This window comes from Callithrix jacchus, chromosome 13 (assembly GCF_049354715.1).
Source record: "Callithrix jacchus isolate 240 chromosome 13, calJac240_pri, whole genome shotgun sequence".
NCBI classification, from domain to species: domain Eukaryota; kingdom Metazoa; phylum Chordata; class Mammalia; order Primates; family Cebidae; genus Callithrix; species Callithrix jacchus.
Window position 1 is genome coordinate 49,584,095 of NC_133514.1, and position 24,700 is coordinate 49,608,794.

A 24,700-nucleotide genomic window follows, 5' to 3' on the forward strand; every position below is an offset into this window, starting at 1 on the left:
CGGGAGCAAGGGATATTGGCAGAAAGCAGGCAGTTAACATGTGCAAGAAGGCAAGGGCCTGATCAGAATGTTCATGGTTTCAGTCACTAAAAATGTCACATGCTGAAATCTCAAGGGGCCCAGTTACACTCTTCACTCCCCAGTCAAAATACACCCCAAAAGTGTAAGACCCATAGCTGCTTTCTGTTCCTCCAACTCTGGTGGGGTGAGTTATTATCTCATTACAGGTGTAATTGGCATTTTCTAGTGACTACTGAGGGTAAGGTTCGTATGTTTACTGGCCATTTGAATATCCTTTTCACAAAATGCCTACTCAAATCTCTTGCCCATTTTTCTCTTAAGCCATCTTTCTTGTAAGCTATCTGGCTTGTAGGCTTTATTTTGGACCTGAGTCTTTTTGGGATGCATTCATTGCAAAACTTCTACTCTGCAGTTCACCCTTTCCCTTAATCCTGTCATTTGCTGAACAGAAATCCTTAATTTTAAGGTACTTCAATTCAAAAGTTTTTCATTGAGAAGCTGAAGAATTTTTTTCATTGAGAGGCTGAGAGATGAAGCTCTAAGGAGCCCCAGACCTCCTTAGAAAAGACGTGCCTCTGGTGCACTGCATGGAAAAACATCCTGTGGGGCTGCTTTTGTGGAACTTGCTGGAAACCTTGTGCAGCTGGCTGCCATATCAAATGACCACGGACTTGGTGGCTTAAGGCAACAGTATTTATTTTCACTTAGTTCTAGAGGCCAGAAGTCCAAAACCAAGGTGTCTGCAGGGCTCTGCTCCCTCGGAAGGGCTCAAGGAGCCTTCATTACCTCTTCCAGCCGCTGGGGGCTCCAGGTGTTCCCTGTGGCCGAGTGACTAACCTCTGCCTCCATTTTCATATGGCCCTTTCCTGTCTCAAATCTCTCCCTGCCCTTCTCTTAGAAGGACACTTGTCACTGGATTTAGGGACCACCCTGATAATCCTGGATGATCTGATCTTAGGATCCGTAGCTCAATCTGCAAATATCCTTTTTCCATAAAAGGTCACATTCACAGGTTCTAGGCAGACACATTTTTGGGAGGCCCCCCCTTCAATCTTTTGCCCTCTGGGTGTATGGGAAAGTTGCTCATGGGGAGATGTCTCACTGGAGTACTCTGCTACAGATGCACCCCAGGAGCAGGGTGCTGGGGGAGGCCACTGGTCACTGGAGCCAGCCCAGCAAGCACGGTTCCCTTCTGTGGTTCCCAGCAACCCCTTTCTCCTTAAGTGTCTCTCCACTCCTCCTGACAAAGCTTAACACTGTGTCAACTGGCAAAGCAAAAATATTTGAAGGGCCCAGATCCATTCTCATAGAGAAGGTGAAAAAGGAAGCCTTGAGCTTACTGTCAATAAATTGATAACTGACATTTAGGTACTATGATCGTTCATTAGAAGGCATACCACATATTCTGCATAGTTGGGTTAGGTAGTTATTTTTGAAAAAAATACTTTTTTTTGAGGCAGAGCCTCACTCTGTCACCCAGAGTGGAGTGCAATGGTGCCATCTCAGTTCACTGCAACCTCTGCTTCCCAGGTTCAAGCAATTCTAATGCTTAGCCTCCTGAGCAGCTGGGATTACAGGCGTGGGCCACTACACCCAGCTAACTTTTTTATATTTTTAGTAGAGACCAGGTTGCACCATGTTGGTCTCAAACTCCTAGGCCAAACACCTTGGCCCTCCAGAGTGCTGAGATTACAGGTGTGAGCCACCATGCCCAGCCTGAAAGATTTTTTTAAAAAAACTTAATTTCTTTGGTCTTTTACTAACCTTTTGGAGGCTATGTGTCAGCTTGCCTTTCCTTGCATCAATACCACACACATCTTTATAAGAGATTTTGATATCTGGAGGGATAATGTCTTCCAGATCTGTTCTTCTTCTTGGCTATTTTTGGCCCTTGAGTTCATTTTTAGATTCTATTCTGTTCCATTTTCTATTTGTCTATCTTCACACTAAGAACACACTGTTTTAATTATTGTAGGTTTAGAGTAAATCTTATTATCTGGTGAGGTAAAACCTCCATTTTCTTCTTCCTTAAGATTATTTTGGCTATTCTTGGCCCCTTGCATTTTTATTTGTAAATGTTAGAATCAGCTTGTCAGTTTCCACTAAAAATATGGTGGGATTTTGATTGAGATTGCACTGAATTCATACATTACTTTGAGAAGTACTGGCAACTTTACAATACTAAAGTTTCCAAGACATTACATCATATATCCTTTGATTTATTTAGTTCTTCTTTGGTTCCTCTGAGTGATATGTTGTGATTTTCAGACTAGAGGTTTTGCTAATCTTTTGCTAAGAATTTCCCCGAATAGTTTATATTCCAATGTTTAAAATTTTCTAGTTGCTGCTCTATGTAGAAATACAACTGATTTTTCTTATATTGACTTTTTATTCAATTATATGGCTAAATTCTATTTATTTATTTATTTTAAACAGAGTCTCACTCTGTCGCCCAAGCTGGAGTGCAGTGGCGTGATCTTGGCTCACTGCAACTTCTACCTCCCGGGTTCAAACAATTCTCCTGCCTCATCCTCCTGAGTAGCTGGGATTACAGGTGCACACCACTATACCTGGCCAATTTTCATATTTTTAGTAGAGACGGGGTTTCACCATGTTGGCCAGGCTGGTCTCAAACTCCTGACCTCATGATCCGCCTGCCTTAGCCTCTCAAAGTGCTGGGATTACAGGCATGAGCCACTGCACCCAGCCCTTTTTATTTTTTATTTTTAGAGATGGAGTCTCACTATGTTGCCCAGGCTGGTCTCAAACTACTGGCCTGAAGTGATCCTCTCACTTTGACTTCCCAAAGTGTTGGGATTACAGGTGTGAGCCACTGCACCTAGCCTAAATTCCCTTATTAATCGAATAGTTTGCCTGGCCTGTAGATTACTTTGGATTTTCTCTGTGTACATTATATTGGCTATATTAATATAAACTTTGTTTCATCCTTTCCAATCATTATACCACTTCTTAATTTTCCTCACTTGTTGCTATGGCTATACAATGTTTGACAGAAGTGATGATACTGGACATCCTTTTCCTCTGTTCAAGCTCAAGTGAGGATGCAATCACTCAGAAAACTGTTCAGCACTGTATGTTGGACATAGAGACACACTGTGATCTAGCAATCCCACTCCTAGATATATGCCCAAAAGAAATGAGTGTATGTTTATAAAAAAACAAGTACAAGCACATCCTTAATGGTTCTCTTCACAATAACTCCAAACTAGAAACAACCGAATTCAGAATAAATGGTAGTAGAGTCAAACAATCATATGCTATTTAGCAGCAAGAATGAGCCAACTATTCCTACAACATGGATGACTCTCACTAACTCGTTGAACAAAAGCAGTCAGACAACAATCTTGCATGTTCTTCACATGTACCCCAAAACCTAAAATGCAATTAAAAAAAAAATATATATATATAAAAGCAGTCAGACATTAAAAAGCACATATTATATAATTAAAGTTCAAAAAAGGCAAAACTAATCTATGGAGTTAGAGGGCATGGGGCTGGTTACTCAAAGGGGAAGATTTAGCATGGTGCTCCAGGGGCTTTCTGGAGAACAGATAAAGTTCTTGTTCTTGGCCTGAGTATTGACAGACAGTTAAGTTCACTCTGTAAAAACTCACAGAGCTATATACACTTATGATTTGTGTTTTTGTGTATATTTAAAAGTTTATTAAAAAATACATATATTTAACTGAGGTTCTGTTCTCACTGGAATCTACAATCTGAATTTGTATAACAAATGTCTGCCCAACTGTATAAATGTATAGCTCTTGTAGACATTAGGCTTTTGGGCTGTATTTTGACGTTTGTCCCTCTGAAGTTCTAACTATAAGGGCCATTTTAGTCCGTTTGTGCTGCTATAACAAAATATCTGCAACTGTGTAATTTACAAATAACAGAAATTTATTTCTCACAGTTCTGGAGGCTGGGAAGTCTGAGGTCAAGGCACCAGCAGGTTTGGTCTGCTGAAGAGCCGGCCATTCCTCATGGTGCCACCTAGGTGTCTTTTTATGGCCTGACAGAAGGGCAAAAAGGACCTAAGCTAATTCCCTCCAGGCCTTTCACGAGGCACTAATCAATTTAGGAGAGCAGCACCCTCATAACTTAATCACTCCCCCAAATGCCCAACTCTTAATATTGCCACCATGGGGATTAAGTTTCAACATGAATTTTGGAGAGGACACCATTATTCAAACCATAGGCAGGGCCATGGGTAGCAAGTGGAATTTTCTTTGAAAGGGGTATAAATTATTCACTGAGGGGAGAGGGGCCTCTTGAATAGGACACTAAAATGTAGAAGGCAGACTTTGTTCCAATTAAAAGAAGGAACTCCAAACTCTTGTTATGCTTCATTTCCTTTGGTCTAGAGCAATGGTTCCAAAACTGTGAGCTGCAGGGATTGAGAGGCCAAGGAGTAAGCCGAAGACATTGCTATGAGTCCAAATCCGAAGACATTGCTGAGTCCAAATCCACCAAATGTTATCTGTAAAACGAGTATCTCATACATATATGTACCATTATTTAAAAATATACATGGCTACTTAACTTCATATATCTTTTAAATGAATTTGTAATTTTTAAAATACACTCTATTCTCTATGTATTTCCTCATTATATAGAGTATGCACATAAAAGTATGCCTATTATCAAGGGAATTTGAACAATTTGGGGGAAATGGGGAAGCTCGACATTTTAAAATCTTTTTTTTTCTTTTTTTGAGACGGAGTTTCGCTCTTGTTACCCAGGCTGGAGTGCAATGGCGCAATCTCGGCTCACCGCAACCTCCGCCTCCTGGGTTCGGGCAATTCTCCTGCCTCAGTCTCCTGAGTAACTGGGATTACAGGTACACGCCATTATGCCCAGCTAATTTTTTGTATTTTTCGTAGAGTCGGAGTTTCACCATGTTGACCAGGAGGGTCTCGATCTCTGGACCTCGTGATCCACCCGCCTTGGCCTCCCAAAGTGCTGGGATTACAGGCTTGAGCCACCGCGCCCGGCGACATTTTAAAATCTTGAGAACTTCTGATTTTGACTTAAAAGGGGGCAAAAGTCTAGGTTTGGGGTCCTTCAGAAACAGCAAGCTAGGAACTAGGTGGGTTGAGGGTTATCTGTCAAGAGAGACAAAGTCATATCTTATCAGCAGGATATCTCGAAGCAAGTTAATCTTTGTTTTCTTTTCATCCCGGGGCTTCAGTGCAGTCCTGCACAGGTATTCTTCTGGAGCAATGCTCAGAAGAGGCATAGGCATCCCCAGAAGGGCTTGCTTAGGTAGTCTCCCGGACCCGGACCCCAGCACCAGAGATTCAGATTCGGTAGGTTAGGGTGAGGCCTTCAAATTTGCATTTCAAAGAAGCTCATAGTGGATGCAAATGATGCTGGTGTGAGAACCACTGCTCTAGATTCTTAGCTGCACTCAGCAAACTAAGATAAAAACATTAGAAGAGCAAATACAGCGCCCCAAACAGAGAAGCTGACAAGTCAGTACCAAAGGGATGCTGAATACCTGGCGACAAGAACTGCTGCTTTGAGATAAAGATGCCCTTCTTTTTTCAGGGAAACACCCCCACCATGGCCAACCTTGATTTTACGTGGGCGACTTGTCTTCCCTTGGTAGAACAGAATTTTTTTGGTTGGAAAGCAATCTGATGAGCAGGCTAATGAGAACAGTCACAGGATATTCTGGGAGATACCATGCCTTTCATCTAAATAATCAGATTCAGTGACAGAATTTCAAAACCAAGGACCATTAGAGATTGTGGGGTCTTTCAGGGGAAGCTTTCCTGTAACCCTAAATCACACTATGTAAGTAGAAAGCTTGCTGAATGTTTAATTTTTTGTTAATGCGATTTCTTCTAGCTTTTTTTTCTGGCTAGGGTTTTCATTATTTTACGTGATTAAGGACACTTTTCTGCCCCAGGTATTTTAGTCCTCTCGACTGGCCTTGTCCAAAAGAACTGTTTTCCATGATAGAAATGTTCTACATATTTGCTTTGCCATATAGCAAGTCATACGTGATTATGGCGTACCAGAAATGTGGCTGGTGCCAGTGAGGAACTGAATTAATTTCATTTAATATCTAAAATTTAAATCACAATACTGGACAGCACAGCAAAACCTTTCCTAACCCTTCAAGTTTCTTATGAAGATTATACAGTAGGATAGGGCAAGCAGCTGAGTTCACTAACAATGAACTATCTTAAATCTGAAAGAACATGATTTCCCTAACCAACACGTTTGGTAGAAGACGACTTGCTCTTTTTTTACAGTTAACACTAATTCTTAAGTTGTAGAACGTTTTCTTAACAAGGTGTATTCTCCCAAATACCGGGAGAGCTGCCTTTCCTTTTGCTACAGCGGTTTATTTGGTATAAAATCTGCAGGCGTAGAAGAGCTGACGCGAGGGCAGAGGAGGATGAGGAATTTGTTCCAAAGTTGGTCACCGGCCACTAAACTGACCTTGATGATGTTTAAAATAAAATTCAAATACCGCACTTGAAAAATGAAGGCCGAGAAGAGAACGAGAAATGGGACAGCAAGAAGGAAGGCGAAGCGTGCCGGCGAATTTCAGGATACTTAATAAGGGAGTCCTACTCCTGCAACCGCGCGCTACCGACAATACCACCTCCCCATTGCCGGAAGGCGTGAGCCAAGGGGCGGGTCCCCCAATTCCCAGCGCCCGGACCAAGGCCAACGGGTGGTCCCCTGACCCCGCCCCCTCCCACCTGGGCGCCCTCCGAACCCGCCCCCACCCCAGAGCGCCCCGCCCCGCCGCCGACTCCGCGTAGCGCTCGGGCGCAGAGTCTGCGCGCTGACGTCCGACGCTCCAGGTACTTTCCCCACAGCCGGCCAGGCTTTGGCGTGGGGGCGGGGCGCGAGGCGTAGCGCGCATGCGCCGCAGCCAGAGCGCTCTCCGCGGATCGTGCGGGGCCTGAGCCTCTCAGCCGGCGCAGGCTCTGCTCGCGCCAGCTCGTCCCGGTCGTCATGCCCACAACTATCGAGCAGGAGTTTGAGGAGCTGGATGCTCATCGTCGCTGGCAGCCGCTGTACTTGGTGAGTCGCGGACCCGCGCGGCGACCGCCGACCTCCTCGGAGACCCGGACTCGTGCCCTGCCCGCAGGCTCCCTCCCGCCTCCCCCGCTTCTCTTTCAGGGCGGAAGTGGCGGCGCGGGCCGCGTCAGGAACGCGCCTGCGCTGACCGCTCTCTTGCTTCTGGGGGGGGCGGGAAGGCAGACTTAAGCTGAGCGGCCTCATGGTTGGCGCAAGCGTAGTTGGTTCTGGAAGGCGGCGCCCCAGCAGCTTCTTGTGTAGGGCGTGGAAACGCCACCAGCGTTGCTCGAACTGGTTCTGGGGTCCTTGGGGAATCCGTGTGGGCGCACGGGCAGCCAGTGTTGGGGCGCCGGGCCGCGCCCCTCAGGGCTGCAGCCTCGCAGTCGCTCCCACGCTGCTGTGGACAGCTCTTTCTTCGGCTGGGTGTTTTGTGGCCGGGCGGGCAGCCGGTGGCCCCGGGAGCGGCGAGGGCGGGGGCGGGCGAGCAAGGCTGGGATGTCCTAGTCGAGTTTGCGCTCTAGGCTCCGGGACGGCCGCCTCAGCCCTCTTCGAGGCGAAGCCCTCCTGGCGGAACCGCGGTGGATGGGGTGGCTCGTGGCCTCTGGCAGTGGTCTCGCTCCCGGGACTACCCTCCCCCCGGCCCATCTTCATTTTCCGTCACGGCGCAGCGGCGCCCAGCGTAGGGTCCCCCACAGAGCCTTCTCGGAACGAAAGAGGCTCGGCTTGTGTTCGTCCAGTGATAGCGTGTCGTTCGTTCTCTTTGTAGTTTTGCTTACTGAGGTATACTTTCCCTACAGTGAAACGCAGATCTCATGTGTGCTCCCAAACGAGTGTCACGAATCAAACCCCCTTGCAGACCCCCTCGAATCAAAATAACCTTTCCATGTCCTGAGAAAGTGCCAAGCCGAAAGAAACCACAAAACACCCAGCCGAAGAAAGAGCTGTGCTACCTTCCCAGGGGGCACCCTGTTACGACGCCTATCGTCCAAGAGTAATTGTGCCTATTCAACTCACATAGATGCAATCTGTAGTATGAACACTTGTGATTCGCTTTTTTATGTCAACTAGACCACATTTTAATTCAAACAACTGCTGAGCAGTCTAGAAAAAAAAGAAAAAAATTCCATTAAAAAATAAAAAAACTTGCTTTTAAAATGACTTAATTGCTTACCCCTCCGTTTAATTCTTGCCATATTATTCCCAAGATTGAATTTGGTGACGGTTAAGTTAATGCTGCTTCTGATGTTTGGTTCTCTGTGTAAAGTAAAAGAAAAGAAGGGCTTTCCTGTAAATGTGGATAATCCTGGGTTTTTCCCCTTTCCATTTAATTAGGTGTCAGTGAAAAATGTGTTCAGAAAGTAACGTTTTCTTCTTGAACACATTAGTAGGGAAGTATAAATATCCTGATTCCCATGATACAGAGTATGTTAGAATAGGGCTCTAAGTTTTAAAGAATGCTGGTATGGACTCTTCCAATTATAGACAATCTGAAATGCAAATTCTAGTAGGAATCTTAATGTGAGAGAGAGCCTGCCAGCTGCATCTTCTCCAATTACATTTGTTTTAGCAGAGGCTGCTGTCTCTAAGGGATAAGTTATATATCAAAATAGATTTGAAAAGAGAAAAATGAATATAACAATTCAACTTAACATTTTGGTTTAAGAAATTTGATTTTCTTTGGTATCACTAATATCCTTGAAAATTCAATGAGAATTGTGATTACTCTTTCCAGAAAAATAAACTTGCATCCACTGGCCATTTCACATCCATTTTCAAAGAGACCAGGAAATCCTTCTATAGATTCTTACTGAGGAATCCTTTAGTTTACTTGTTTGGTCAGTGCTCATATTATTATTTTTTCTTAATGGAAAAACAAGGCCATTAGTTTGGTCAGTAGAAACCATGCCGTGCTCACTAGTGTTACAGTAAAAGTAGGTCACAAACCAAGAAAGTTAGTAATGGAAAGCAAGTCAGGAAGTTTGGACTATGTGTTTTCCTGTGGCCTTAGAACATTCATTCAGCCATTCCACAAATATGCCTGGACCTCCAGTGATTATGCAGCTTTTACTTCGGGCCTTGGGGATTCAGCAGAGAATTGCTCCTGACAAAGTTCCTGCCCTCGAGGTGCTCACACTCTGGGGCTTGTTCTCTTCGGGCTTCATTGCAGTTCCATATTTTTATTAATCCACTCGTAACATGCTTGTTATATGCTAGTGTTAGACACCTAGGATTCTTGTTAAAAGACAGAGTCCCAGGTTTTAAGGATGCAGCCCTGTAAATAGGTAAGCAGATTAAAACTTAAAAGTGATACATGTAAAGCTAGCTTCAAGTTAAGGGTGTTGTAGAGGTGAGTACCTAGGAGTCCTGTATTTCTCAAAAAGAGGTGCACATGGGAGTTCTGGTGAAGCTTCTTGGGGGAGGGAGGACCTCACCTGAGTCTTTAAAGACATTGGCCAGGTGAAGAAGACAAGAGAGGTGAAGAGAATTAGTGTTCCAGGAAGGAGGGAGTGCGCAAAGACACTGAGGGTGGAATGCTGAGAGGACCAGCCACAGTTTAGCCTGGATACTGGTGTAAAGTTAAGGTGCTGGAGTATAAGGCAGAGTCTAGAAGACCTTTGTAGATCAGACTAGGGAATTTGAGCTGGTTAATAGGAACTCACTGTGGAATTGTAAGCCTGGAAATACCATGATCATATTTACTTCTTTTTTTTTTTTTTGTGGAGTCCTGCTCTGTCGCCCAGACTGGAGTGCAGTGTTGCGATCTCAGCTCACTGCAACCTCCGCTTCCTGGGTTCAAGTGAGTCTCTTGCCTCAGCCTCCAGTGTAGCTGGGATTACAGGCACACACCACTATGACCAGCTAATTTTTTTTTACTTTATTAGTAGAGACGGGGTTTTGCCATGTTGACCAGGCTGGTCTTGAACTCTTGACCTGAGGTGATCCACCCGCCTCGGCCTCCCAAAGTATTGGGGTTACAAGCGTGAGCCACTGTGCCCTGCAAATCATTTTACTTCTTAGCAAGATTGTTCTGACTGCTAGTGGGTTGAATGGGCAAAGTGTAGGCATGCAGCACAGGGCAGTAGTTGGTTGGAGTAAACCTGAAGAGAAATGATGAGCTGCACTTAGACAGTGGTAGGAGGGATGGAGGGGAGATAGAGATTTGAAATGAAATGGTAAAGGGGTATAAGTTATTTATAAGCTTGGTTTTGAAACTGTTTAATTCCATTTGAGGTACTTGCAAGACACTGAAATTAAGCTAGTTGAATGTATAAATTTGGAGTTTGGGAGAGAGGTCTGAGTAAATGTGATTTTTGAAGTTGTGAGCTCATGGTTGATATTTGATGTCTTAGGTATTGATGAGATCATCTAGGGAAGATACAGAGCGTTTGGAAATAACACAGGCCAAGGACAGAATCTGGCCAGACAACAGATAATAGGATGGGCTGGGCACGGTGGCTCATGCCTGTAATCCCAGCACTTTGGGAGGCTGAGGTCGGCGGATCATGACTTCAGGAGATCGAAACCATCCTGATCAACATGGTGAAACCCTGTCTCTACTAAAAATACATAAATTAGCCAGGTGTGGTGGCACATGCCACCTAGCTACTCTAGAGTCCTAGCTACTCTAGAGGCTGAGGCAAGGAGAATCATTTTTACCCCCGGAGGTGGAGGTTGCAGTGAGCTGAGATTACGCTACTCCAACCTGGTGACAGAGCAAGTCTGTCTCAAAAAGAAAAAAAGGATGGGTAGAGAAAGAAGATCTTGCGAAAAAGACTGGCGAGGAACAGCCGCAGAAATGGGGAGGAAAGCGGTGGAGGGAGTTAAGGGTCAACAGGGCCACCTGACAGGTAAGGGCCAGCCTGAGAGGGCCATTACATTGAGCAGCTAGATTAACAGATACCTTAAAGGGAGCCATATCAGCGGACTTCACAAGACAGATACCTGGAGTTCAGGAGAGAAGGCAGGAAGACATGCAAACTAGCAAGTGTACACTACTCTTTTTAGAAGCCGAACTTGAAGGGAAGAAGTGAGGAGAGGTAGCTAAAATTAAGCAAGATTGTGTGACTTCTCACTTAAACCCTGTAATGGCTTCTTGTTGCTCACAATGTAAATTCAGCCCACAAGACCTCATGGCCTTTGCCTCTCACTTGATTTACCCTGTCACTGTCCTCCCTCTTTTCCACTGTGTTGTGTTCTTGGAAGTGTGTGTGTCCATTCTCCCCTTAGGGACTTTGTAAATGTTCTCTTTGCCTTGGCACAACTTTCCCCCTTCTCTTTCCTCTCTTGCTTAACTGCCTCCTACTCATCCCTGAAGTCTCACTTCCTTGGCAGGCCTTCCTGACCTGCCCATGCTGGGTATGAGCCCCTTGGCTTACTTCTCTAGCATCCCAGCACTTCCCCTTTTGTAGCGGGAATTGGATGTCATACAGCAGCAAATGATTTCGGGAACACGATTTGCATTAAGCAAACCACTATCGAAAGTAACACAAGTTGGGTAGGAAAAAAATGTTTAAGGTGGCTTTCTGCTTTGTTTATCACAACAATGGGTGATGTTTCTGATAATGTTTGGGAAGAGTTCTGCTTTTTTTTTTTGGTAATGCTAATTGAGCTGGGCAAAGAAAGGCTTTGCTCTTGAGCAAAAACTGAATACAACTAAAAGCTAGACTTGCTTAGTGGTAGGAGAACTTGATACCTTATTGAAATTCTTGCAGGTAAAATGAGATTAGTATTTTGAGTCTGAAACTATCTGGTCCCTTAGTCTTTTTTGCTCCTTTTGAACAGTGTCTTTTATTTCATGACTTTGATAATAGGAGGTTTCTTAGAAATGAATTCTTGGGTTGAAGCAGAACAGACTCTGTTAGTCTGAGTTTATATTTTTACTACCTCTTCAGAGTTTCATGAAGGCAGTGCCAGTGCTTTACATAGTATCAGGTGCTTAGTAAGCCCTTGATAAATATGTGTTGATTTCTTAGGAGGAAAGAGCAACTTGATATATTTATGTGATTGCAGGGATGAACCTAAAGAGAGAGGTGGAGGTTGGGATAGAAGGGATGATTGTTGGAGCCAGAAATCTTCTTGGAAAGCAAGAGTCAATGGGACCAAGAGCGCAAAGGTGGAAGAATTGATTGTGAAAGTGCTGGCCAGGCAGTGGCTCATCCCTGTAATTCCAGCGCTTTAGGTGGGAAGATCACTTGAGGTTAGGAGGTTAGGGCTACAATGAGCCAGAATTGTGCCACTATGCTGCAGACTAGGTGACAGAGTGAGTGAGATCTTGTCTCTAAAACAAGAACCACGCAATGAAGGGTAACAGTTGGACAAGTTTAATTTGGTCTGATTGTATGAGGTTAATTCTGATTTTCTGAGCAGTGTTTGTGATCTCTTGCCTTTTCCAAGTCTGGAGTACGGTGGTACGGTCATAGCTCATTGCAACCTCGAACTCCTGGGTTCAGGTGAGCCTCTCAGCTCAGCGTCTTGAAATTTGGTTGATCAATCAGGATTTATAAGCAGTGGAACTCCTGACCGATCATTTTTCCTTTTTTTATGAGACGGAGTTTCGCTCTTGTTACCCAGGCTGGAGTGCAATGGTGTGATCTTGGCTCACCGCAACCTCTGCCTCCTGGGTTCAGGCAAGTCTCCTGCCTCAGCTTCCTGAGTAGCTGGGATTACAGGCACACGCCACCACGCCCAGCTAATTTTTTGTATTTTTAGTAGAGACGGGGTTTCACCATGTTGACCAGGATGGTCTCGATATGTTGACCTCGTGATCCACCCACCTCGGCCTCCCAAAGTGCTGGGATTACAGGCTTGAGCCACCACGCCCAGCCTCATTTTTCCATTTTATGTATTTATTTTCAAGATAGAATCTTGATCTGTGACCCAGGCTGGATTGCAGTGGTGCGATCTTGGTTCACTGCAACCTTCGCCTCCTGGGTTCAAGTAATTCTCCTGCCTCAGCCTCCTGAGTAGCTGGGATTACAGGCACTCACCAGCACCCCCAGCTAATTTTGTATTTTTACTAGAGATGGGGTTTCACCATGTTGGCCAGGCTGGTCTCAAACTCCTGACCTCAGATGATCCACCCGCCTCGGCCTCCCAAAGTGCCAGGATTACAGGCGTGAGCCACCATGCCGGGCCACACATTTTCCTCCCCTCCCCTCCCCTCCCCTCCCCTCCCTCCCCCCCCTCCTTTCTTGACTGGGCCTCACTTTGTCACCCAATCTGGAGTGCAGTGGCGCGATCTCAGCTCACTACAGTCTCGACCTCTTGTGCTGAAGACATCCTCCTGCCTCAGCCACCCAGGTAGCTGAGCCTGGCTAATATTTTTTGTATTTTTGTAGAGACAGGGTTTTACCATCTTCCCAGGCTGTTCTTGAACTCTTGAGTTCAAGCAATCTGTCTACCTCAGCCTCCCAGCGTTTTAGGATTACAGGCATGAGCCACTGCGCCTGGTTAATTTTTTTTCTTTATTAGAAATTCATAGTTCAACTATAGTTAGAGAACAGTTTTTATCATTTGTGAGTCAGCTAATTTCTAGAAGTCAGCTATCAAATGCATGGTGTTATTCTCATACTTACAGTGGGGCAGCCAGTTAGGCAGGTGAATCAAACTCTCTTATTCCAAAACACTTTCCTTGCCTACGTGTTACGCATTCTCCTGCCTGCTGTCTAATCTCAGTGTTTTTACATGCTTACACAAACTCTGAATTCCCTTGAAGATTGGCTGCTCTCTCACAATTTGGAGTCTTCACATGTTGGGTATATTCCATGCCTACTGTATCTATTTGGGAATTATCTTCAAGACTAGACTCTAGTCTCCTTGGGCGAAGTTATATGCTCCTCCTCCTCTCATTTCTTAGCTCTCTATATTCTTTTATTAGAATATGAACCACATTGTTTTGTAACTGTCTGCTTGTGTGTATAGCGTCTTGAGGATGGTCTTCTTTTTCCTTTGTTTTCTCACCATCTACTTATGGGCCCTGAAACATGTTAGATGCTCAGTATATGTTCACTAAACACAGGAAAACTGCTCCCTTTTAAAATGTCAGCACCTTAGTTTATTCCAAACCCCTAATTTATGGCTGAAGAAACTGGGCCAATAGTGTGACTTACCTAATGTTACAGTATCTGTTAGTGACACAACTGGGAGCCAAATCCAGTACTTCTGATTCTCATTTCAGCACTGCCCAAATTTATCCATGTGACTGCCTACATTGCTTTCTTTTTATGATCTATTTGAGATCAGTGGCACAGAGGGAATCATCTTAATTTTGATAGCTAGGAGGGAATGAATGTGTTATAATAGGTAGGGTCATTTTGAGACTTGAGGGCTTTAAAACAGTATCTGGGATTAGAGATCAGTCAGATTTGTTTGCAAATCTCCTGAAACTATGCCAAATTTTATGGATGTGTGTTCCCAGGTATTTCGTTTCTGGGTGATTCCATAGCTTATGTCAGTTTCTTAGTGGATCTGTCTGTGACCCCTCAAAAGGAAAAGAACATTGCTTGAAGGGCAAGTAGCCTTTGGAAGGGTGCCCCACTGGGGAATGTATACCTAGAAATCATATTGTTTTGCCTTTGCTATATGTTTTCTAGATTACTGGTATCTATAATTACAGAAATCCAGATGGTTGCATTTGTCCCCTAGCTTTTCTAATTGACTCTTGTTTGATTTTTTTATTTTAACCAGAATCCTTTTTTTTTTTTGAGGAAGGGTCTCACTCTGTCACCCAGGTTGGAGTGCAGAGGCTCGATCTCAGCTCACTGCAACCTCCGCCTCCCAGGTTCAAGCAATTCTCCTGCCTCAGCCTCCTGAGGATTATAGGCGTGTGCCACCACGCCCGACTAATTTTCGTAGTTTAGAGACGGGGTTTCACCATGTTTGCCAGGCTGGTCTCGAACTTCTGACCTCGTGATCTACCCGCCTCGGCCTCCTAAAGTGTGCTGGGATTACAGGCCTGAGCCACCATGCCCAGCTGCTTGGCTAATTTTTTATCTTTTGTAGAGACGGGTTCTCACTCTGTTGCCCAGGCTGGTCTTGAACTCATGGGCTAAAGTGATCCTCCCATCCTGCCTTCTCATAGTACTAGGGAACCGCAGTACTTGGCCAACAAGAATCTTAAAAGCCCTTTTTTACTTATTCCAGATCATTACTATGCAGAGAATTCCTCATTCCCAGTTGGAGAACCATTACAGCTCTCTCAGTCTCCTGCTGTTCTTTTAGTTGCGTCATCTTTTTCCTCTTACCTGCCCACTCTTTTCTCACTTTCTTTCCTTTAGTCCTTAACATAGTCTGGGTAAACCAGAGAGATGGACAGATAAGGTGTGGGTAACCGAAATTAAAATTAACATAAGTGTGCTCTTCACTTTCTCGAATAAACGTTATGTATGATTTGTTTCCTTTGGAAATCCTCATCTAGATTCTCTACTCTATTTATTAACTGTGTTGTAGTTCTACTTAATGGCCTGTTTAGATAGTTTTTTCTTAATGGAAAGCTGTTAAGAGTCAGAGGATATTTAAACCAACTAATAAACTGGAACTTTAAAAAATGCCCTCCTTACTTTGGATAATAGTGATTAGCCATATACTAAATCCTAAATCAGTTTACCATGTAAAATTTAAGACATAGCAGCTGATAGGAAGAGATAAAGTTCCACAGGCTAACTTTAAAGAATATAAGTGCTGATTCTCCTGAGTAGAAGAAAACGAAACTTCTGTTATATTCTTTTTTTTTTTCCTTGAGACGGAGTCTCACTGTGTCACCCAGGCTGGAGTGCAGTGGCGTAATCTTGGCTCACTGCAGCCTCACCTCCCAGGTTCAAGTGATTCTCCTGCATCAGCCTCCCAAGTAGCTGGGACTACAGGCACGTGCCACTATGCCTGGATGATTTTTGTATTTTTAATAGAGATGGGGTTTTGCCATGTTGGCCAAGCCAGTCTCGAACTCCTGATTGACCTTAGGTGATCCACCCACCTCGGCCTCCTGAAGTGCTGGGATTATAGGCGTGAGCCACTGAGTCTGGCCTGTTATATTCTTAATTGAAATAACATTGTCTTGCAGTGCCATTGTCTGAAATAGCTTTTAGAAATGAATGTAATGCCTTTTTAAATGTATTTAAATGTAGTGCCTATTTAATGTTCTTTATATGTCACAGTAGTACTAATGGTTCAGGAAGTTGTTTTGACTTAACAGTGAAATCCATAGACCCCTTGAGACACCCTTAAGATGAAACTTGTTTATGAGAGAAATGTCCACACAAATACAATCCCCCAAACTTACCATGTGGTTTTAGTAGGTTCATAAAACCTGGTGATCCCCAGGATAAAAGTTGTGGTTAGTAAACTGATTTCAGGGGTCGGGCTGGTGGCTCACTCCTGTAATCCCAACACTGTCTCGAAACAAAGAAACTGATTCAAGGTTAGATACTTTTATCTATGGATTTCTTTTTCAGTGTGTTGATAGATTTATGTGATTTTTTTTTTCTTTTCAAACAAAAGGAATGGAGAAAGGGAATGCAATGAATAACTTTTCAAATGCAGTACTTCTGATTTAATATGCCTCTTGTTCTCTATCAGTTTCATTTGGTTCATGTCACTGATCAAATATTTATAACCTTTTCTCAAACTGCTGTCATTCCCCTAAAGAAAATCTGATACTGAATTATTTTATTTCTTCTTTCACTATATTTGAACAGTTTCATACTCTGAAAGCTATCAGTTCCTCTTTACGGTTTCCTTATAGTACTTGAAGGAATTATTCCTGCGGTTTGAGGTAAGGCTACAGGATTCCTAGAGTTTGTACCCCGCTAGTCTCAGTAAAGGACCTGTTATGCCAGGATAGCCCTGGAAAGTTGGAGTAACTTCGTAATAGTGGGAACTGCTTCTGTTCTGATTTACAGGGTTTTTTTTTTTTTTTGAGAGAGTCTTGCTTTGTTGTCCAGGCTACTAGAATGCTATGGTGCAATTTCTGCTCACTGCAACTTCTGCCTCCCGAGTTCAAGCTATTCTCCTGCCCCAGCCTCCCAAGTAGCTGGGATTACAGGCATGCACCATCACACATGGTTAATTCTTGTATTTTTAGTAGAGACAGGGTTTCTCCATGTTGGCCAGGCTGGTCTCGAACTCCTGACTTCAAATGATCTGCCTGCCTCAGCCTCCCAGAGTGCTGGGATTACAGGCATGAGCCACTGTGCCCAACCTACCTCATTCTTTATACTACGGTAAAGTCTTGGTTGGGCAATAATCTAAACATAAAAGAAATGAAACCATAAAATTATATAAGAAAACAGTGGAGAAAACTTTTTGTAGTCAACAGAATGAAAAAGAATTTTTTATGCCATGTCACAGAAACCTAGAGAAAAAAGGTTTAAGTTTGATTTTATAAAAATTCAAATTTTGACATGAAAACCTTTATAGGTCAAAAGATAACTTAAATTTTTAAATATTTGCAATATATGACAGAAATGGAACTTCCTTAATATGTAAAGAGCTCCTACATACCAAAAAGAGAATGGAAATACAAATGGCTTTTAAAAACAAGAAAAACTGTTTACCTTCACAATAGTAACAGAATTGTAAATTATAACTATAACAAGACCATTTTTCACCTATCAGACAAAGAGCAAAATGTTTGTTAATAGGGTAGGTGAAATTCAGGCACTTTCTTACCTGATTGTTGACAGTATATGTACATTGATATAACTTCTTTGAAAGGTTATTCATAGCAGCATTATTTATAATACGTAAAACCTAGAAATATCCTATATGTGCATTATAAATGACTGGCTAAGTAATGAATACTGTTCAGTTTTCTTATTTTGAGATAAAGTTTCACTCTTGTTGCCTAGGCTGGAGCACAATGGTGCACTCTCGGCTCACTGCAGCCTCTGCCTCCTGGGGTCAAGTGATTCTCCTGCCTCAGCCTCCCAAGTTACAGGTGCCCATGCTAATTTTTGTATATTTAGTAGAGAGCGAGTTTTACCACATTGACCAGGCTGGTCTTGAACTCCTCACCTCAGGTAATCCACTCGCCTCGGCCTCCCAAAATGCTGGGATTACAGGTGTGAGCCAACGCACTCAGCCCTCAATTGTTAAAAAGAACTCATAATCTGTATGGAAGTATTTTTAGTATATACTAAGTGAAAAAGCAAAGTGCAAAACAGTATGCTAATATCTGTTTTGCAAGGGTGGGATGAATATGTGGATGGAGGAAGGCAGGCTGGCTTATACATGGCGAAGAGTATCTCTCAGAAAATATACAAGACACTGGTTACAGTTATCACCTAAGGGAAAGGACTGAGGGAAAAGAGAAGGGGACTTTTTCACTCTATACCCTTTTGTATGGTTTAATTTTTGCCATGTCCATGTAATCTATATATGCATATGAGCATCTATATATACATATATAAATATGAATTTAAAATATATAGGTGCTAAAGTTAAGTACTGGGTTCCTATCTGGATGTGCTACCTAACTGCTGCATAATCTTGGAAGTTGAGTCTCTTTTCTCATTTGTAACCACTTCTTAGATAACACACATAAAAGCACATAGCACATGCCTGATACACAGTAGGGTTCAGTGATAGTGAGCTATTTTATTCTCCAAACTCTCTTCCTCAAAGAGAGCTTCTCAAAAAAAAAAATGTGATGAAGAAAAGAACTTTCCACCAGGTATCTTCTCTCCTCAACCAGTGTCAGGCATATTAAAGGCCAGGCTGATCTGGAACTCTTGACCTCAAGTGATCTGCCACCTTGGCCTCCTAAAGTGCTGGGATTACAGGCGTGTGCCACTCGCCTGGCCCCTTCCTTCATTTTCACTTCTTTGTGTCTGCACAGCTGTATTTTTTTTTTTTTTTTTGAGACAGAGTCTCACTCTGTAGCCCAGGCTGGAGTGCAGTGGCGTGAACCTCTGCCTCCCAGGTTCAAGCAGTTCTCCCGAATAGCTGGGATTACAGGCACACACCACCATGCCCAGTTAATTTTTGAATTTTTAGTAGAGATGGAGTTTCACCATGTTGGCCAGTCTGGTCTTGAACTCCCGACCTCATGATCCACCTGCCTCAGCCTCCCAAAGTGCTGGGATTGCAGGCGTGAGCCACCATGCCTGGCTTGCACAGCTGTTTTACCTGTGGCCCTCTTTTCCCTTCTTGTCGATATGACACACTCCTGCCCACGCTTCAGGCCCATTCATACACTGCGCCTTTTACTCCCCCAGGCACAAATAAATCCTCCTCCTGTGTCTCCTTTAAATATGAACATACTTTTTCCATGGCACTTATTAGAGTGGCCCCTTAGATGTCTCAGGGAAAAATCTGAAGTTTGCTTTTTTAAAAAAGAAAGGAAAGGTTGTTAGGCATAATTGTACAAATAGCGGTAAAAACTGACAGCAAGAAAGGCGATAGAAGACTATGACAAATGAAGATGATGGCTCATGCCTGTAATCCCAGCACTTTGGGAGGCTGAGGCAGGCAAGATCACCTAAGGTCAGGAGTTCGAGACTAGCCTGGCCAGTATGGAGAAACCCTTTCTCTACTAAAAATATAAAAATTAGGCAGGTGTGGTAGTGCACACTTGTAATCCCAGCCAGTTGGGAGGCTGAGGCAGGAGAATTCGCTTGAACCCAGGAGGCAGAGGCTGTAGTGAGCTGAGATAATGCCACTGCACTCCAGTCTGGGTGACAGAGTGAGACCCCATCTCAAAAAAAAAAAAAAAAGAAAAGAAAAAACTGTGACAAATGGGTATAATTTCCCAGAACTATTAAAGTCTTTTACTCACACGCACTAGAAGCTTTTGTTGTTGTTGTTGTTGTGTTCTAATTTATCATTGAAGTGAGCAAAGCACAGTGGTAATAACAAGCCTGTGTGATTAATTGCTTGACAGTAGAAAAGGGTTGTTCCCACATATTTGAGACTTAAGGAATTTTGATAGTGAACAGTGTAAGTACCCACACAGTTGTGGGTAAAGAACTTATATATGCATTCACTTTCTGTAAAGATGACCAAACATACGTTGTTAGACATGAAAAATTCACAAGATCATTGGGAGCATGCAAAAAAATAGTATGAGATTGAAAAAGCTGTAATTCAGGTTTCCAAATGCAAAAGCAGGTGAAGAAAAGAAACTGAGAGCAGTAAAGAGTTTTTAAAGTTACAACACACAATTGTTAAAATAGAAAATTCAGTACCGACTAGCAGAGCAGGTAGTCCAGAATACTGAGGTGGCTTGAGAAAAATCTGTCAGAACTCAGGAAAAAGGTGCGAGAAATGAGCGTTAGGAGAGGGCACTTTCCCAAGTTTGTGGTAGGAGTTCCTGCAAGGGAACAGAGGAGACTGAAGTGAAACTCTATTAAGTGACCAGGAAGACTCAGATGGAGAAACTAACCCAGTTCCAACGAAGAGTTGGCACATATCTTTAACGTATTTTTTTTTAAGTCAGCCTAAAAAAGTTTAATGTACATCTGAAAGAGTAAGCAGTACAGAAAAATCTTGACAGCATCTGAAGACCAGAAAAAGTACTGATACTGTTGAATGTGAGGCAAAACCTCACTTTCAGTCTTTCTTAAGAAATACTGGCAAAATATGCTCTTGATTCGGGAGTTCTATTTTTATTTCATTTCATTATTTATTTATTTTTTGAGACGGGTCACTGCTTACTGCAGCCTTGACTTCCTCAGCTCAAGTGATCCTCCCACCTTTGCCTTGCAAGTAGCTGGGACTGCAGGCACACCACCACACTTTGCTATTTAAAAAAATTGTTTTTTCTTTGTAGATATGTGGTTTCACCATGTTTTTGTGGTAGTAGACTTGACTAATTTTCCTTTTGGCTCATCAATAGAGTCCTAAGTTCTAACAGTGAATATATATTAATTTATTAAAAGGTAAAGAAATTGTAGACAGTCTCACAAAGATGAAAAAAAAAAGGTGAGGGGTGAAGGTATCAGAAATTCAGTGGGCTTCCAGGAAAACAAAGAAAAAAAAAATGGTAAAGATACTCGTTTCTTTCCAAGCAAGTCACACATAAAAACTCAAAGGACTCAGTGGCCTCATAGAGATAAAGAGCTGTATTTACTTGAGCAATCCCCTGAGGCTTAAATTAATGTGTGAAGAAAAGGTTAAATGTTATTTCATATATTTTTGTTTTCGGGAACAAATGTAATGAGTTTCAGAAATAGTTCTATGAAAATGTAAATATTTTGTACTTTAAAAAATATCAGTTATTTAAAACCTTTCCTTTTTTTCTTTTCTTTTTTTTTAGACAGGGTCTCACTCTGTCACCCAGGTTAGAATGCAGTGGAGTGACCACAGCTCACTGCAGCCTCAACCTCCCAGGCTCAGGCGATCCTCTTAACCCAGCCTCCCAAGTAGCTAGGACTATAGGTGTACACCACCATGCCTGGCTAGTTTTTGTATTTTTTGTAGAGGTGGGAGTTTTGCCATGTTGGCCAGACTGGTCTCAAGACTCCAGGGCTCAAGCAGTCCTCCCACCTTGGCCTCCCAGAGTGTTGGGATCACAGGTATGAGCCACCACACCTGGTCACATAATTCTTATTATTTTCTTTTCCATGCCAGTATGTTGGTTGAAAATAAGTACTTCATTGTTAGGCATTTCATTGATTGAACAACACATCAATTTTGAGTTCTTAATTTTTTTCAATTTTATTGAGATATATTTCACATGCCTAAAGGATACAGTTTAGTGGTTTTTAGTGCATTCATAGTTGCGCAACTAAATCTCAATTTCAGAATATATTCAAAACCCCAAGGAGAGATTGGGTACATATAGTTATGTCCCATTCTCACCTCCATCCCAACCCCAGAAAACCACTTATCTACTTTCCATCTCTGGATTTGCCTCTTCTGGCCATTTTCCATTAATGGACTCATACCCATGTATAGTCTTTTGTGTCTGGTTTCTTTAACTTAGCATAATATTTTAAAGTTTCATCTGTGTTGTATGTATCATTACTTCATTTCTTCTTATAAGTTAGATTCCATTTTATAGATATATACCATATTTTGTTTATTCATTTATCAGTTGATGGACAAGTGATTGTTTTACTTTTAGCTATTATTAATAGTGCTACTATGAGCATATCTGTACAAGTTTTTGTGTGAACATATGTATTCATTTTTCTTGGGTATGTGCCTTGGAGTAGAATAGCTAGTTCATATGTTAACTCTTTGTTTAGCACTTGCTTTTCTAAAGTGGCTACATCATTTTAACCTTTAGTTTTTTGTTTTTTTGGTTTTTTGGAGGGTGGGATGGGGCTGGAATGCAGTGGCGTGATCGCAACTCACTGCAACCTCCACCTCCTGGGTTCAAGTGATTCTTGTGCCTCAGCTTCCTGAGTAGCTGGGACTACAGGCATGTGCCATGATGCCCAGCTAACTTTATATTTTAGTAGAGACGGGGTTTCACCACGTTGCTCAGGTTGGTCTTGAACTCCTGAGCTTAGGCAGTCTGCTCGCCTCAACTTCCCAAAGTGCTAGGATTAAGCCGTGGGCCATTGCACCCAGCCATTAACCTTTAGTTATTTGAGGCATATGTTGGGCATATGTTATATATATGAAAGATAAAATGCACAAATTATAAGCATAGAGCTCAGTGAATCCTTACAATGTATATATCTATGTAATCACCACCCAAATCAAAATATAAACATATCCCCAAATTAGTCAAGTCTACTACTGAAGAAGGCTGCCTCATACCCTTTCCTAGAAGTAACCACTATTCTGACTTCTGTCACCATTGAATAATTTTGCTGCTTGTTCATATCAATGGAAATTTCAAATGTGTTCTCTTTTGTGTCTGGCTGCTTTTTTCCCACAGTATGTCTGTGAAATTATCCTTGTTGCTGCATGGAACAGTAGGCTTAGTCTTTTTTTTTTTTTTTCCACATGACATGATTTCATCATGAAGGCCTCTTCTGGATCGCTCTGGTGTTTTTTTGTTGTTGTTGTTGTTGTTTTTGAGACAGGGTCTTTGTTGCCCAGGCTGTAGTGCGGTGGCATAGTTTTGGCTCATTGCAGCCTCTGCCTTCTGGGCTCAAGCGATCATCTCACCACAGCCTCCAGAGTAGCTGGGTTAACAGATGTGAGCCAGCCACTGTGCCCTGCCCTGTAATATTACATTGTGTGACTCTTCTAAAGTTTATCCATGTTCATGCACATTTGGAGTTTTTCTTCTGGTTCTGGTATTATGCATAAATATAAATGTGTTTTTCTTCATGGACTTATACATTCTTTTTTTCTTAGAAATACCCAGGAGTGTAATTGCTGCGTCATGTGATAGACATGTTTAGCTTTAGCAGTGAGCATTGTTTGTTTGAAATCTTGTACCTTCTAGTGAGGGAATAAAACACTCATGAGGCATACCTTCCTGGACCAGTTTCTTCTTCCTCCTCCCACCTCCTCCCTTCTCCCTCCTCCTCCCTCCCTCCTTCTCCTTTTCCTTCCCTCCCCCCCTTCCCTGCTTATCTCCTTCCCCCGCTCCGTCCTTTCACCTCTTTTCTTCTCCTCCTTTTTTCTTTTCTCTCGCTCCCACACTTTTTTTTTTTTTTTGAGATGAAGTTTCGCTCTTGTTACCCAGGCTGGAGTGCAATGGCGCAACCTCCGCCTCCTGGGTTCAAACGATTCTCCTGCCTCAGCCTCCCGAGTAGCTGGGATTACAGGCACGTGCCACCATGCCCAGCTAATTTTTGTATTTTTAGTAGAGACAGGGTTTCACCATGTTGACCTGGATGGTCTTAATCTCTTGACCTTGTGATCCACCCGCCTCGGCCTCCCAAAGTGCTGGGATTACAGGCGTGAGCCACCACGCCCGGCCCACTTTTTTTTTTTTTAAAGACAGAATCTTGCTATGTTGGCCAGGCTGACGTGCAGTGGCATGATCATGGCTTACTGCAGCTTTGCCCTTCGGGGCTCAAGTGATCCTCCCACTTCAGCTTCCCAGGTAGCTGGGACCACAAATGGTGCACCACCATCCCTTGCTAATTTTTAAGTAGAGATAGGAGTCTCTCTCTGTTGCCCAGACTGGTCTCAAGTGATCCTCCCGCCTCAGCCTCCTGAAGTATTGGGATTACAGGCATGACTCACAGCGCTTGGCCTCAGCTTCTTTAAAGACCATCCTATAACACCAAGTTACTTTGAGGATTCCGTGATTGTCTGCTTAAAGATGACCTTCTGAATTCTGTGACTTTTACAAAAGCCTTGTTGCAGTGAAGAATTATGGTGATGCCTTTATGTGAAGTATCCTTTTGGAATTTCTTAAGCAGAAGTCCTAAGACTTTTGAGAATTCATCAGTTTAAATAGTACTGTTCAGGCACAGTTACTCCTTATGAAATGAAGAGTAGCTGGATGAATAAAAAAGTCTTAAACTCTTACCTTTCAATTCAGCATTATTTGAGCCCAGCAAAATTACTTCTATATTAGAGTCAGTTTAGTTCCTTATTTCAAGCATATATATATATGTGCATATATATGCATATGTATGTATGTGCATATATATATCAAAATAAATTTCAAGAGGGATTAAATATTATATTAAAATATTAGGAGGCGAAGTAGTAGGAGAAAGTAAACACATTGAGAGTAGGAATGTTCAGAATTTAGTCTTTGGGC

General features: G+C 42.8%; 1 protein-coding gene across 11 annotated transcripts in view; it reads left to right on the forward strand.

The window, feature by feature from the left end:
* Nucleotides 1-6,914: 6,914 nt before the first annotated feature.
* PTPN2 (protein tyrosine phosphatase non-receptor type 2) overlaps nt 6,915-24,700 on the forward strand; it is a 115,138-nt gene continuing 97,352 nt past the window's right edge. For all 11 annotated transcript variants that reach the window (XM_078347708.1, XM_078347710.1, XM_054243947.2 and 8 more), the window contains exon 1: nt 6,915-7,086. In XM_078347708.1, coding sequence (XP_078203834.1) covers nt 7,018-7,086 — 69 coding nt within the window. In that variant the 5' untranslated portion in view covers nt 6,915-7,017. The remainder of the gene's footprint in view (nt 7,087-24,700) is intronic.